Source organism: Rattus norvegicus, chromosome 2 (genome assembly GCF_021556685.1).
Source record: "Rattus norvegicus strain SHRSP/BbbUtx chromosome 2, alternate assembly SHRSP_T2T, whole genome shotgun sequence".
NCBI lineage: Eukaryota > Metazoa > Chordata > Mammalia > Rodentia > Muridae > Rattus > Rattus norvegicus.
In genome coordinates, this window is record NC_141535.1 from 129,899,161 (window position 1) to 129,913,300 (window position 14,140).

General features: G+C 34.0%; 1 protein-coding gene across 3 annotated transcripts in view; it reads left to right on the top strand.

Annotated features, from left to right (window-relative positions):
- Pcdh10 (protocadherin 10) overlaps nucleotides 1–14,140 on the top strand; it is a 63,642-nt gene that overhangs the window by 21,211 nt on the left and 28,291 nt on the right. The window contains exon 5 of one of the 3 annotated variants that reach the window (XM_087626350.1): nucleotides 591–3,844. Coding sequence (XP_087482476.1) covers nucleotides 591–631 — 41 coding nt within the window. The 3' untranslated portion in view covers nucleotides 632–3,844. 3 annotated transcript variants of the gene reach the window in all.

The following is a 14,140-nucleotide window of genomic DNA, read 5'->3' on the forward strand; positions in this document are numbered from 1 at the left end:
ATATCTAGATGGTATATATAGGTATTTTAGATGGCAGTAGAATTTGTATTGATTTTAGATATTGAAATACACTTACTCATGCCATCTAAATTGTAATTTAATTTTCAATGTTTTCAGAGTTTACATTTCTTTTGGTTTGCTCTTATAACACACTGCAGCCAAAGGATATGTAAAAAGTGATTCATAACTATTAGAATTTTAATTGTGTGCATTTCTTACTTTGTCTATAGGATTTCTTCCAGCATCTTGTCTGGGAGTACTTTATACGTTATTCTCAACCGTTCATTTTTCTATGAAGTAATAAATGCACAAGTTCTTCTAGATTTAATCTATTTCTTTATTTTACTTCTGTATTTATTCAGGGATATTTATTCAGGCCATTTATAATTATGGTTTTGAGCATATGTACACAGTTAGCTAAAATGCTGCCATTTAAGAATATAAAGAGGAGGGAACAGATAAAGTTGGCTATTTTTGTTACATAATATTTCATTTGCTGTAAGACGTTGTGTAACCAAGGGAAATGTATTTCCTGCACACTTTCACTTTTAGCATATTAACATTTTTGTATACCTCGTTTTATGTTACAGATCATTTCCACCCTCTTTCTTGTTTTGCACATTGGAAGTAAACCCATTTAAGCATTTGTCCATCTTAAGAGTCTAACAAAAGAAGATTATCAATTAAAATATAAGTAGAATTTGTTAAATGAAAAGGAACGCCTACATATGGAATTATTTTCCCTGCTGCATCATACTGAGGAATTCTGAATCAACATATGAAATACTTTAAGCTATAAATATCTTGTAGATAATTCTGGAATATGCAAATTGATTTGCCTATAAATATAATTAAACAATATTCAATACTCAGTGTCCTAGACTCTTCTTGGCTGAGTGTGTCTTTTAAACTCCTTTTTTTTTTGGTGGAGTTAAAGTCATTTAGAGACTGTACCTTGAAAATGATGTAAGATTGTTCCACTGATTGTTTAAGATTAAATCATTTTTTAAACCTGGGACTGACATAGAATCTACTGCTTAATATTCTGAGGCAAGATCTGGGCCAACCTGGTCTGTAAAGAGTGTTCAAACCCAGCCTGGATGACTTAGAAAGACACTGTCTCAAAACAGAAATTAAAAGATGTTGTGTCATAGTTGCCTACAATTTGCAAAACTGCACGACAGGGGCAGTCTCCAGCATAATAATTAGTTGTATAGATAAATAAATAGATGCATAAATACAAGTGAATAAAGTCTAAAGTCAGCCTGATAAGAATTACGTTGGTGCTACATAAAGGATAAAAAGCACTTGAAGTTTGAGTCTCCCTAAGACTACCCAGGCACTGCAGAGAACAATCTAGGTCAATTCCGGTGGAGAGAGCATGCAAGTTTGAAAGCACTGATTATTTTTAAAAGACATGGACAGAGCAAAAGACAAATTGTAGTTAACAATGAAGTCTGTAGCTCTGATCCTAGAGTCAATCCATCGCATAACATTCAATACACACCTTGCGTTACACGGCAATGCACTTACCTGTAAGCTTTATTTCAGAGACACAGTTTTAAACTATGTGAAGGCATAATGATGACTGTAATTTTGACAGTTTCTGTGTCAAATGGAGTACAGTGATCATTCAAATGATCAGCCAAAATATCAATTATAGCTTTAAGACCTTGACTTCAACCAATGATCATAAACAGACATCTGTGATCTCTCTTCATGACTAAACTTTGTGGACACATCCACTCACATAGAAGCATTGTCTACCCACATTACACACTCACACAGAAGTATTGTATTTCATTAAATTTCATTGTTAATTACTTCTCTCAGCTATCAGAGGTAGAGCTTGCTGGTGTCATATTTGACAGAGGAGCACATTTGATCGGCTCCTTTCTCATTTGCAGCCCCTAACAGGACACATTGCTTGTCAAGAAACTGATAGGTAATGCTGATATTGTAGTCTGTCCAGTTGTTATTTAAGTTCAGTCTTATTCTTTTTAAAACAACAGTTCATAATGCCCAAGAATAACAGCAAATTAACTATGACAACGTAGGCAGACTGCATTTCTATTTTCAGTCTCATGTTTTGCAACAAGGCAGTTAATTTAGTTAGTGTCACACGTTTTTCTTTTTAATGTTGATATTTGCCCAAGTCGTACATTAGATTGTCATAGGCCTTGTGTTGAGTACTTAAATGTTACATGTTTTATGCACTGGAAAATTAAAGTTAACTTCAGCTTATCAGTAGCTATTTTAAGTTTCATGTACATGTCAGTGGCTATATTTGGGATAAAAATTAGATACTATTTTATTATACAAAACCTTATGTATGAGACGAGGTACTACTTTGTAGCTTAGGCTGCTGTCTAATGCATGGTCTTCCTACTTCAGTAAACTCAGGCTGAAGTGATAGCTCTGTGTGACCAGATAGAATCTATAAAATTGTGTTTGCTTGTTTTTACATATGGCCTTGAAGTATATTTCAAGTTGGCCTCTAACTTGGAAACCAAGTAAACCCTTCCTTCTACAAGAACTCATTTTTATAAATGTTTTGTCATGGTATTTAGATACATTTTATAGTTCAGTATGGGCAAGATTATCTACGTATAGAAGTAATGTATAACGGGTGAAATCAATTACAGATGTTCTTGCATCCTGATTCTTTTCTCATCTCTAATCAAAGATGCAAGTGGGTGCTTTTTGAAGTACCATTTGTCATAAGATCAGGAGTCCATTATGACATTAATAAACTAAATAAATATAAAAAGACATCTTGATGGTATGGACTTATTGAATTTTTAAGCTAAAAGTGTTTCACAGGAAGGGTTGTGGGAGACAATCCATAAATATGAGACTTACTGTGATAGTCTTTCAGCTGCTGTACATCTTAAGTCTAGAAAATTTGTATGGAAAATGGTCAGGTAATCCTAAATGAATGAAAAGTTCTAATAGTGCAACTTTGAGATTTATTACATATAAATATATTATAAATTTTACATGAAATGATTATGTTCAAGGTAAATGTAAGTATTTATCTGTTTGTTACTGATTTAACTTAGTCTTTCTAGGAAAAACAATGGTCACAAATATATTACATAAAAGCCATTGTCTTCTATTAAGCTATATTTTACATGTGTTTAGTCTTATCAAAGTATAAAGAAATTATATACTGAATATTATGTTTTCCATCAAGTCTTGGCTGAATTTATCTCATCCAAAATCCAATATAACCAATTTTTCAGTCAAACATTTAAAAGTAAATTCAGAGACCTTGTTGTGTAATTTATATTTAATCACGAAACAGTTAAAAAGATAATTTTCTTCTAAGACAAACACAAGACTAATAAATACATGTAGACCAAAAATTAGATACTGCCTAATTCTATAATAACACATTTATAAATGTTTTGTAAATACTCTATCCTTTAAAATAATACCTTTTTGTTATTGATTTTCTACCTGTTCATCAAGTTCCCATTTGTTGCATCAACATTACTTATATTTACACATAATTTGTTTACTTTTGGTTTAAATGTGCTTTAAAACATAGGAAATATTTTATTATTTTAATCAAAGTATCATGTACATATTGAACTGAAAATTCCTAAATATGTAACTTAAGAACTGTCCTCACTATGAGAAACCCCTATGTAATCAGTGCCCAAACAACATCTCTCGGTATTATGTCCAGGTTTCAGAACACGGAAGTGTCCCAAGGCTTCTCCAAGTTCCTACCACTCCATGTTTAGAACTGCTTCAGTCTCAAATCGGTGGTTTTTCTATTTGTATTCAAAAGCTTCTGTTATTGAAACAAATGAAATAAATGGAGTATGAAATTCTACTAAAATGTATTAGCAATCATTGTTCTGATAATATTGGAAAACTCATCAGTAAACCTTATTATCTAGTAATGTGTCTAAAAGTACAATTTAGCGAGGAGGCATTTTTGAATATCTAGTATATTGTAGCTCTCTGTGGGCTGAGTATATTGGATGTTAGGCTCTTACCTTCGTATATTGTTATTGGCTAAAGTACAATATATTGTTGATTTAGTAAATTTTCAAGAAACATAGAGTTGAAGATGTCAACTTAACTGCAGATTGTAATAAAGAAAAGTAAAATCAAGATGCTCGAACTTTACATGTCTTTGAGAACACATTAGGAAATTATCACAGAGACCTTACAAAGGTTTATTATGTATATGAGTGCTTTATTTGCATACATGCCTTCATGACAGATGAGGCCATCAGATCCCATTACAGATGGTTGTGAGCCACCAGGTGGTTGCTGGGAATTGAACTCAGGACCTCTGGAGGAGCAGCCAGAGTTCTTAGCCACTGAGCCATCTCACCAGCTCCTTTTAATAATGTTTTAAGGAACTTACAATTAAGGAATGAACATGATAAAAATCAGCACATCTGAAGAGGGTTAAAAAAAAACTTAGTGAGCAGTCGATAGAGAAGAAAAAGGGAGATAAAACATAAATGTTAAGTATTTAAACACACACTACAGTGATCACTCTCTTCCTCTCTCTTCAAGAGGACAGAGAAGAAAGCTTTCAGACTCTTAAAGGCTAAAGTAAAATTCTGTAGGCATTGCCCAGGCCGGAACACTGGTGTTTGCTCCTGACAGAGGGAGAAACCGCTCACAGGAAAAGCTTTATAAACTACAGACATATGCAGATGCCATCTGTGATTTGACAGAATCTCACTTTCTAGACCCTTGATGTTGCTTTTTCCCACAAAATGTTATTCTCTAGCTGAGTCCAGCAAGTTAACGAAACGGTTCAGCTGTCCAGGGGAGAAGTTTTGAGAAAACTGCATTTTATTTATTTTTTTCTTTTATTGTGGTTGACTTCTTAGATTTCTTTCTTTAGAATTTTAAAGAAAGAAACATTTGAGTTTCTTGAGGCGTCCGTCTTCTTTACCTGGTGATTAATGGTTGACAATAAGACATATAGAAAACCACCTGCAAAAGCATTATATTTTAAGCAAAAGCTTTGGGAGTTGTCTAGAGTTCAAACAAGTATTCATGTGTCAACAATTCTATGCATGTATGGAATAAAAAGATCAGATATGTTAAAATGATGCTTCAGACCACTTAAGATGTCTCATGTTAACTAATTAGTGAGTAGAAATTTAACATATCTTATTTTGGGGCATTCTTATTATTGGGTTAATTTATTGGTTTTTTTTTTATTTTATTTTTTGAGACATGATTTTTCTCTGTAGTCCTGCTGTCTTGGAGCTCACTCTGTAGACCATTCTGGCCTCAAAGTCAGAGATCTGCCTGCCTCTGACTCCCAAGTGCTGGGATTAAAGGATTGTACTACCAATGCCCGGCTTAATTTACTTTTTTCTTCAACACCAGAATTTTCCCCACTTGATGCTCTATTATCCCTCACTGGATTAAAAACAAAAGAAGAAGAGGATCTCCTTTGGTAGTGTGTAAAATAGATCACAATTAAATAAAACTACAGCACTTTTGTCAATTGTCATAATCGAGTCACTCATACAATAAACTTTCACCTGTAGTGATCATGCTTTCCTTACTATGTTGACAGTGAGCAGACTATAAAGGGCATATATAATCATTATATTTCAGGGTAGTGTTTTAGAGAATATATTAAATGATTGCTTTAATCTAGCAAGGCAGAAATTTAAATCAATCGTGTGTCTTAGAAGTATGAAATAAAAGACAAAATCATCAAAGTGGTCCAAAAGCTCAGTAGGCATCAGTCCAGGGTTCAGGACAAAGCTTGCAAAATTCAGGCTACGTAAATAATTTTGGAATCAAATTTATGAACATTTTGGTGTGCGACAGTATATAATCATAATATGGATACTTAATTTCCTATCAACAGAAGGGTTGCTTGGTAGTAGACAAGATGAAATAGCTTTTGTTGATTAGTGGAGTTAATACCAATTCTTAACAACTTGAATTAAACTGAGGAATTGATTATCTGTGACTTTTCCTCTAGTAGAAATGTATGAATATATTTATAGAGCTATAGCAACACTCATTTAATTTACAGCACTTTTCTAAAGTAAGGATTATTTGTAGGAATTACATGACATTCAATAGTTTAATTTTCTTCTCTCTTAGATTGTTAGAGTTTAGTAATTTGATCTTTGAATATTTCAATTATTTATTTTGTCATGATAGTTATTTCATTTGTAGTGATTGTATTTTGATAATGACTACCAAAGGTATCTAATGGAGTATTATACTCTCTTTAAATTAAAAACAGATTATATTTCTCTAGCATTAATTTTAAATCATTTTTTAACCTAACGTGAAGATATTTCACTTATTTTCTAGCTTTAAAGGAGTATCAGTGGTACTATTATTTCTTTACTATTATTTTTAATAATTTATTATTCATGACCCTCATGATAGTGTAAAATTATAGAAAATTAACAATAAGAGAGGGGAAATGAGAGGAAGATTGAGAGGAGAGTAGAAGGTACTGGGAGAAAGAGAGAGAGAGAGAGAGAGAGAGAGAGAGAGAGAGAGCGAGAGAGAGAGAGAGAGAGAATCAATGCTTTAAGCTACTCTGTAAATTATTGAGAACAGCACAATCCATTTTTTAAAAGATTATATTTGAATACTGCTTCATTTTAGGTGTTTTGTTCTTCATTTTTCTCGGTATAGAATCGCATTACATCAGTGTCTCAAGCCTCAATGGGTATATAAGAAAAATACACCTCAATCACTTATCACAGATACGCGAGTAAATAGAAAGACCAATAACTTCTCTGAAAATATAACTAATGTACTAAGTAAAGAAATTGTAATATTCTTGAGAAATCTTCAGAGGAAAAGTAAAACTTGTAGCAAAACTCTGGCTGAAATCACAAGGGGGCACAGGTGTCTTTAGTGACTCATGATTGTGCATAGCAGAACTCATTCCTGTTTAATGGGGATGAGCTTTTCCTACCCAGGATATCATGATGGTCACATAAGGTCAGGTTCCTGACCCTCCATCAGTCATTCTAGACAGTGTAGAAGCACGGTGTGGTCCTCACACTTGTTCTTCACAGGCCTCAGGCAAACACCCCGCCTTTCCATTAGAAATAAATATCATAGCTAATGATACTTCAAGCTAGCCATCTGTATGCATATCTAAACTCTGAAAAATAATGTATAGTCTTGCTACTTGCCGAGTGGGGTTCTGACCAAATTTTATTAATTCTATCTTTTTGATTTTATTCTAACTTGGAACACTGTATCTAAATGTGTGATTTTTTTAATATTCTACTCACCATATTCATTTTTATTTTATCTATTCTCAGAGCATTGATGCATTTCCTCATGTTCAAGGTGTCATGGTGAGGTAAAGACCTCCGGTTATGTGGACAGGCACGTTGAGGTTTCCCCAGCCAGTAACTATGTGATCTCCAAAACTTCAGTTTTCCTGTAACTCTTCCCTATCTGTACCACAGATTGGCAGGAGCTCCTTGTGGAGATTAAATGATTTAGCATATTTAAAACACAGTGGTCCAAAGGTAGCACTCATTAGGTATTGAAAGCAACCAACCATATATATTCAGTTAAAACGGGAACAATGGCATCAGCTGGAATATGGACAAAATTAAAATCCTGAGCTTAAATAGAACTAATTATGCCCTCTCACTCGGAGAGAAAAATCAGACACCAAGTGTTCTTTTCACAATAAATCACTATTTTGGTCTGCAGTTAATGTGTTCTTTCACAGAGCACACATGTTAAAAGTACAGTATTACCACCCTCCCCCTTTATCCATTAAGATATTACAGAATCAAATGTCTAACTTGCAGCAGACATTAAGCTTCATTCATACTACAATGTTGCTAGTTAAAGGCCAGCATTACAACTTTTGAAATTTCATTGTCCTTTTATTTTACTCAACTTGTGTGTTTTTAATGAGAGGGATACTTGGTTATGTAAAATAAACAGTGACACAAAATCATTTTGAACACATTTTGAATTTTGATTTAGTATGTGACATAACGTTAGATTTTCTGAGTATAGAAAAGAACTAATTTGCATATTTCCTGGCCAAAAATGAAAGGAAATAAAAGAACTAAACAAATCAAAGTCAAGTACAATATATCTCATCTGTATGTTGACAATTGTGATTGAACGTTAGTGAAAGCTCTGACTACCTGTAGGATATTGTTACCCCCAAATATAATTACGAGAAACACAGATACTTCAAATCTTCAGGGAATGCAAATGGGTGTTAGGACGGAAACTCGCATATTTCTGTGAGGTAGAGCAGATATGTTTGTGTCTACTTAGGCCAGGGTCCAAACACATGAAACTAAGGATTGTTGTCAACTAATTCTTTGACTAAATCAGTTAATGTACCTGATTCTCTTGTACTTGTGTTTTGTGCCATAGTCTTTCTAAGTCCAACCAATTATCAAATGGTGGCAAAAACCCATTTGAAATACCCCCAAGAAAGAGCACAGAATTTACTTCTGTAACAGGCTTTTAATTTACCTTTTTTGAACATTCTCGCTAGTTTATGATTCTTTGTGTTTTCTGTCATCTTGCTTCTACTTCATTTTTACAGATGTATATGAATTTATTTCAGAAATAACTCAACTCCCCAAGAGAAATATCTGTCTCATCTATCTATCTATCTATCTATCTATCTATCTATCTATCTATCTATCTATCTATCTATCTGTCTATCATATGTCTATCTCCATCTTTCTACATGAATATCACTATTTTTTCCTAAGTAACCAAAAATCTAAATACTAAGGTCCAGTGCCCAATTCTCTACTCAAGAACCATCATATTCCTACACCTACGTCACATTCATACCTCATATTTATAAATAAGTTATATTTTTCATAATGACCCACCTTTTAGCATTTAATAGTGCTGTTTCCAATGACAGAAATATAAAATGTTAAGATATATTTACATTTTTGTGTTTTATTAGCTTGTGAGTTTTATTGCTGTAGGGTATGGATTTAAGCATTTTTTTCTCTTCACAGTTTTTTTCAATCTATATCATTTTAATTTCATCATATCAATAAAAGAAAAGATAGTTACTTTGTAAGAATGACCTTTGGGAACAAATTCTTCTAATGCAGTGAATGAAGGTGCTATGTCCTCCAGTTACTGTATATTATCCATGCGTGTTTCTTGATGGAGAGCAAGGACATTCTAGGTGTTGGGAACTATGTGAGCAAAAGTAAGAATTTGGAAAGCAACTGTCATATATTTTGAAACAAAAGTCATAGAATGCTTAAACATTCACCTAAATCTCAAGGCTTAGTGCAAGTTTGTTTTAACTAAGTTACAGAATGTTATGTTTTAGATAAATTAAAGGTGTTTTAAACGATACCAGGCAGAAAGAGATAACCACTATTAAGATCCTATTATGATCCTGGTACATTTTTTACACATTTATCAAGCATGAATACATCTAAATCTCATTATCAGATGTAGACGTTCTTGCTGTCACCACATTAGAAATTGTTAAATAAGGATCATTTTCTGTCCCTTCCTCAAAGCTGAAGGAGGGCCTCGCTTTTGATACGGGACCATTCCACTTCACTCTGAATGTAATTCACACAGGACTCCAGTGTGAATGAAGCAATTCCAGTAAGAAATGACACAATTGAGATGGCTGATGCAGTCACTGTGCATTGTTTTATGTGAGTTAGACTGGTGCTGCTGTGTGCTGTGGGTCTTAAAGCCTGAACAGTGAACATGAAGGACAGGCTTAGTGCAACTTTAACCAGACACTGTAGGAGAGAATGGATAAAGGCAGCAAGTGTAGAAAGTAGTTAACAAAGTGATTTCTCTGGTCCGGGCACTGGGTGGCTGAGATGTTGGTCTCATCATGAACAATAATAAATGATGGTCAGTTTTTGTTAGAAAACTGATAACAGAGGTGGACATTATGGGACAATGACAAAATGTTTGACTAGCATGCGTGAAGCATGAAATTAAGCCTCTGCATCCTCAAGGAGGGAGGAAATAAGGAAAAGGAAAGGGAGTAAGATGAAAGAAAGCAAGGGAGGGAGGAAAGAAGGAAAGGAGGAGGAAAGGAGCAAGGATGGACAGTTTAGATGAAGGTGACCTTTATTGCTTTAGTGGCTTCATAGGGAAAAATATTATTGAAAGGGTCAAGTTATGTCTGAGAGTGTTGTTGCTGTTATGTGTATATTAATGTTAGTGTGTTTTTAAAAAAATTAAAAGTTTAAGGTATGGAAATATGCAAGTGCAGACAATTTGTGAAACTCCTAGTAGACTATGCTACATGGTTATTGCCACATAGTGACACTTGATCAAAGGTTGCTGACTTAATCTCCTAGCACAGTTGGATAGAACGCTATAGTCACAGTCGTCCTTCTAATTTCAGTAATCCCATGAATCACAGACTCTAACTTCTCAGAGTAAGACTTACATATGTCTCTCTGTAAAAGAATAAGCCTAGAAGCAATATTTTGTGAGGGAAAAAAAAAGACTCGGTCTCAGTTATAGAGTGAATTTAATATTAGTCTGTGATTATTATCTGCCTTATTTTTTCCAAGTTAAAATTTATAGGGAAAACATGCCAGGCTGTCTTCCGTGGAGTCCTAGCTCCATTGCAGCTGACATTACCTCGGGCTTGTGATACTGAGATAGCAGGATGGAATTTCTCCCTGAGAATCACACCTTACTCCCCCACTCCTTCCACAATTATCCTTCGTGGCGAGCTGGCTGCATGAGAGCAGGACAGCCATTTTCACTGCAGAACATTTTACTGCTCTTTGAAAAATCAGCAATGGAAGGCATGCCCGTTCCAAAGACGTTAAGTATAATCCTATGGTTCTCTTTTACACTCTGAGACAATGGCAGACTCCCTCAAACTCAGAATTTTCTACCTAGCCTACTGGAATCAAGAAGCAGTTCTCTAATCTCCTTTCTATTTCAAGTGTTTTCCTAACACATTCTAGTCTAATGTTCTTATTAGACACTTTTAGGAGATGCTATGACATGATGACAATTGCATCTTATGTCACCAGTCCTCTTAGAGTTAAGCCATGACTTATTTTGCTTTGTGTCCTTTAATGATCCTTATACTCTTGATCTATCATTTGTCTCAAGATCTTGGATGTTCAATCATTCTGTTGTATTCCAGGATGAGTGCTTTCCCGTGTGCATTCTCCCCGTTCCACAGTGGCAAGGCCACTTCCTGCCTGTGAAGCAAGACACAACTAACACTTCCTGTGAATGCCAGGCGTTCCACACAGACATATATATTTCCCCTTAATAACTTGTAGATTCTTATGCACAAGAATGTTATACTTAAGACAATCCGTAAGACTGTTTTGCCCATTTTTGGTACATGTTTTAGAATATAATCCCTGCGCCCATGTCCAGAGTTACATTTTAAGCTAGCACACACCCACAAGATTTGTAAAATTAATATGTTATTCACTCTGCATCCTAGATGGAAGACATTTCAGTGTTGAATAAATGTTCTGTCCATCTTCCCTGATATCACTGAATGAATAATCATGGTAGAATCCTCATGTTTAAGCAACTGAAAACAAAATACAGCACCACTTCTGCTTCTGAATATTTCCCCATGTATTTCAGTATTCAGGATACCTATAATTTCACAGATTTATTTACTCTTGGCCTCATGGTTCTTGCTTTAATTCATTTCCTTCTGAGACAGTATTTTGTCTCCTTAAATCTCATACTTTCCCAATGTCCAAATGCTAATTTCACAAATCTACTTATTTTCCATGGTGACTAGCATATCATTTTCATATATACTCATTATTAAGACATATGAATTAAATGTAAATGTGAACAAAATGGAGGGCACTGGGAACTGGGATTAAAGGAAAGAGGTGTTTGATCATCACCAGAAAATTGATTTAGGTAATTAACTTGATTTTATTCAGATTTCTTAGATCTTAGATTTTAATATAACCATCTTTAACAATCTAGAGCTGAGTGTGTGTATGTATGTGTGTGTATGTGTGTGTGTGCACGTGTGTGTGTGTGTGTGTGTGTGTGTGTGTGTGTGTTTGTGTGCATCTGTGTGTGCTCCTGATGTGAACATATGTGGGTACAAGTGACATTGAGATCAGGTGTCTTCCTTTATTGTTCTATACTGCATTATTACTATAATAATGATATTAATAATAAATTATAATTATAAGTATAATAATAATAATTGTTATTATCAAGAGAAAAGTCAATAAACCTGGAGTCCATCTGTTTGGCTAGGCTAGTGGGCAATGAGTTTCAGATCTACCTGTATCTGCTTGTGATGTTATAGATGTTTACTACTGTGTCCTGCTTTTGGAATCAAATTAGGTTTTTTTAAAATTTTATTTAATTTTTAATTGATATTTATTTAACATTTAATTTTTAATTTATTTAATGTATGAGTGTTCTGCTGCATATACAACCTCCTGCCTGAAGAGGGCATCAAATTTCCAGATAGGTTGTGAGCTACCATGTGGTTGCTGGCACTTGAACTCAGTATCTCTGGAAGAACAGCTCTTAAACATTGAGCCATGTCGCCACCCCCTCAGTGGGCTTTTAATGCTAGTGTCTCAACCATTTTTGCTTACTGATCTGTCTCTCTGAACTTCTGTGGGGAATTCTTACCATCATAGCATGAGTAACACATTTTTTTTTGTTGGTTGTTGTTTTGTTTTGCTTTTGTTTTTTTAATTTTAGATTTTTGTTTCTTTACAGCAAAATAGCAATGAATGGGTATTCTTTGTCAGTTCCTAATATTGTCCAGTAATTAGCAAACAGTCAATTTTATGTGATTTTATATATTTCTACACTTGCTAATTTTGATAAAAATAAAGGTATTTTGTATCATAATATACAGTATAAACACATTTAGCCAGAATCTATTTCTGTTACCAAGAATGGTTAATCTTTGAAATTCTGAACTTTTTCTTGAATTTGTTTTGCCTTTCATGGACTCAAAGTGTATAACTTTTTAATTTGCTATAAATCTACTATTTGCAATAACTAAAATAAACTTGAATTAAATAAATAGTTTAATGTCATAGAAGAAAAATGAAGACTTAGGGTCTAAACTTGGTATCAAATTAGATTATAACTAAAATTAGCTTCAGTTTTTAATAAGCATGCTAGAATATTACTTTAGCAATTAGGATTTTAAACCTTTTAAAGCTGTTTGATTCCCAGGATACCAGTTTTTAACTCTCTTATTATTTGATGAGAGAGTGGATTGAAGGGACATAAGGGTGTATGGCTTGGTGAATATATGATATAACTGAAACTAACGTTTATATTTTGACTTATGTTTCAAGAAGGGTAAGTGAAAACCATGTTTCTTATGCAAAGAAGAGAACATTTGCTAACTATGCTATATCTCATAAGACCATACATCACTCAAAAGCTGAGGTGAAAGTTGAAGCATAATTAATACATAAACATATTTTTGTGAATATATATTCATAGTGATAATCATCACTCATTGAGTATGATCTTAAATTCTGAATAAATGAATTTTGTATTTTATCTGTTTTTGTTACATAGATCCTCAATATTGGTTTCCGTAGACATGTAGAAAGCTTCTCAACTAAACCATCATTACAAAGTATATTTCTAACTTTTATGGTCACTAATGACATCTAGGCCATAATTAAGCAGAGATTCCTTAAAGATTGCCAGACTGACTAACACAGATAAATGAATCACACCTAAATATTGTACAGGAAATGTATATATTATCATTTTTTTGTCTAATTGGAGACATAGCTCTTACTGGGAACTCTTTACTTTATCAGTCAGTGCTGCTGAGGAATATTAAATCCTGCTGTGTTAGGGTTCCTAACCTGCTTTATGTAGGAATGTTACTACTGCATTCTTCTGGGCTCTTTTTCCAGGGTTTCTATATTCTCAATTATGCTCTGAGCCTGTTCAAATATTATTAGCTTGCTACATGCTAAATAGAGAGCTAATCAAACACCATTAGAAGGGCATTGATAAGCACACAGATTCCAAGTCATGTGTGTTGACAGGCCTTTTATTTTTTTTTTATTTTTTTTTTTTTTGGTTCTTTTTTTCGGAGCTGGGGACCGAACCCAGGGCCTTGCGCTTCCTAGGCAAGCGCTCTACCACTGAGCTAAATCCCCAGCCC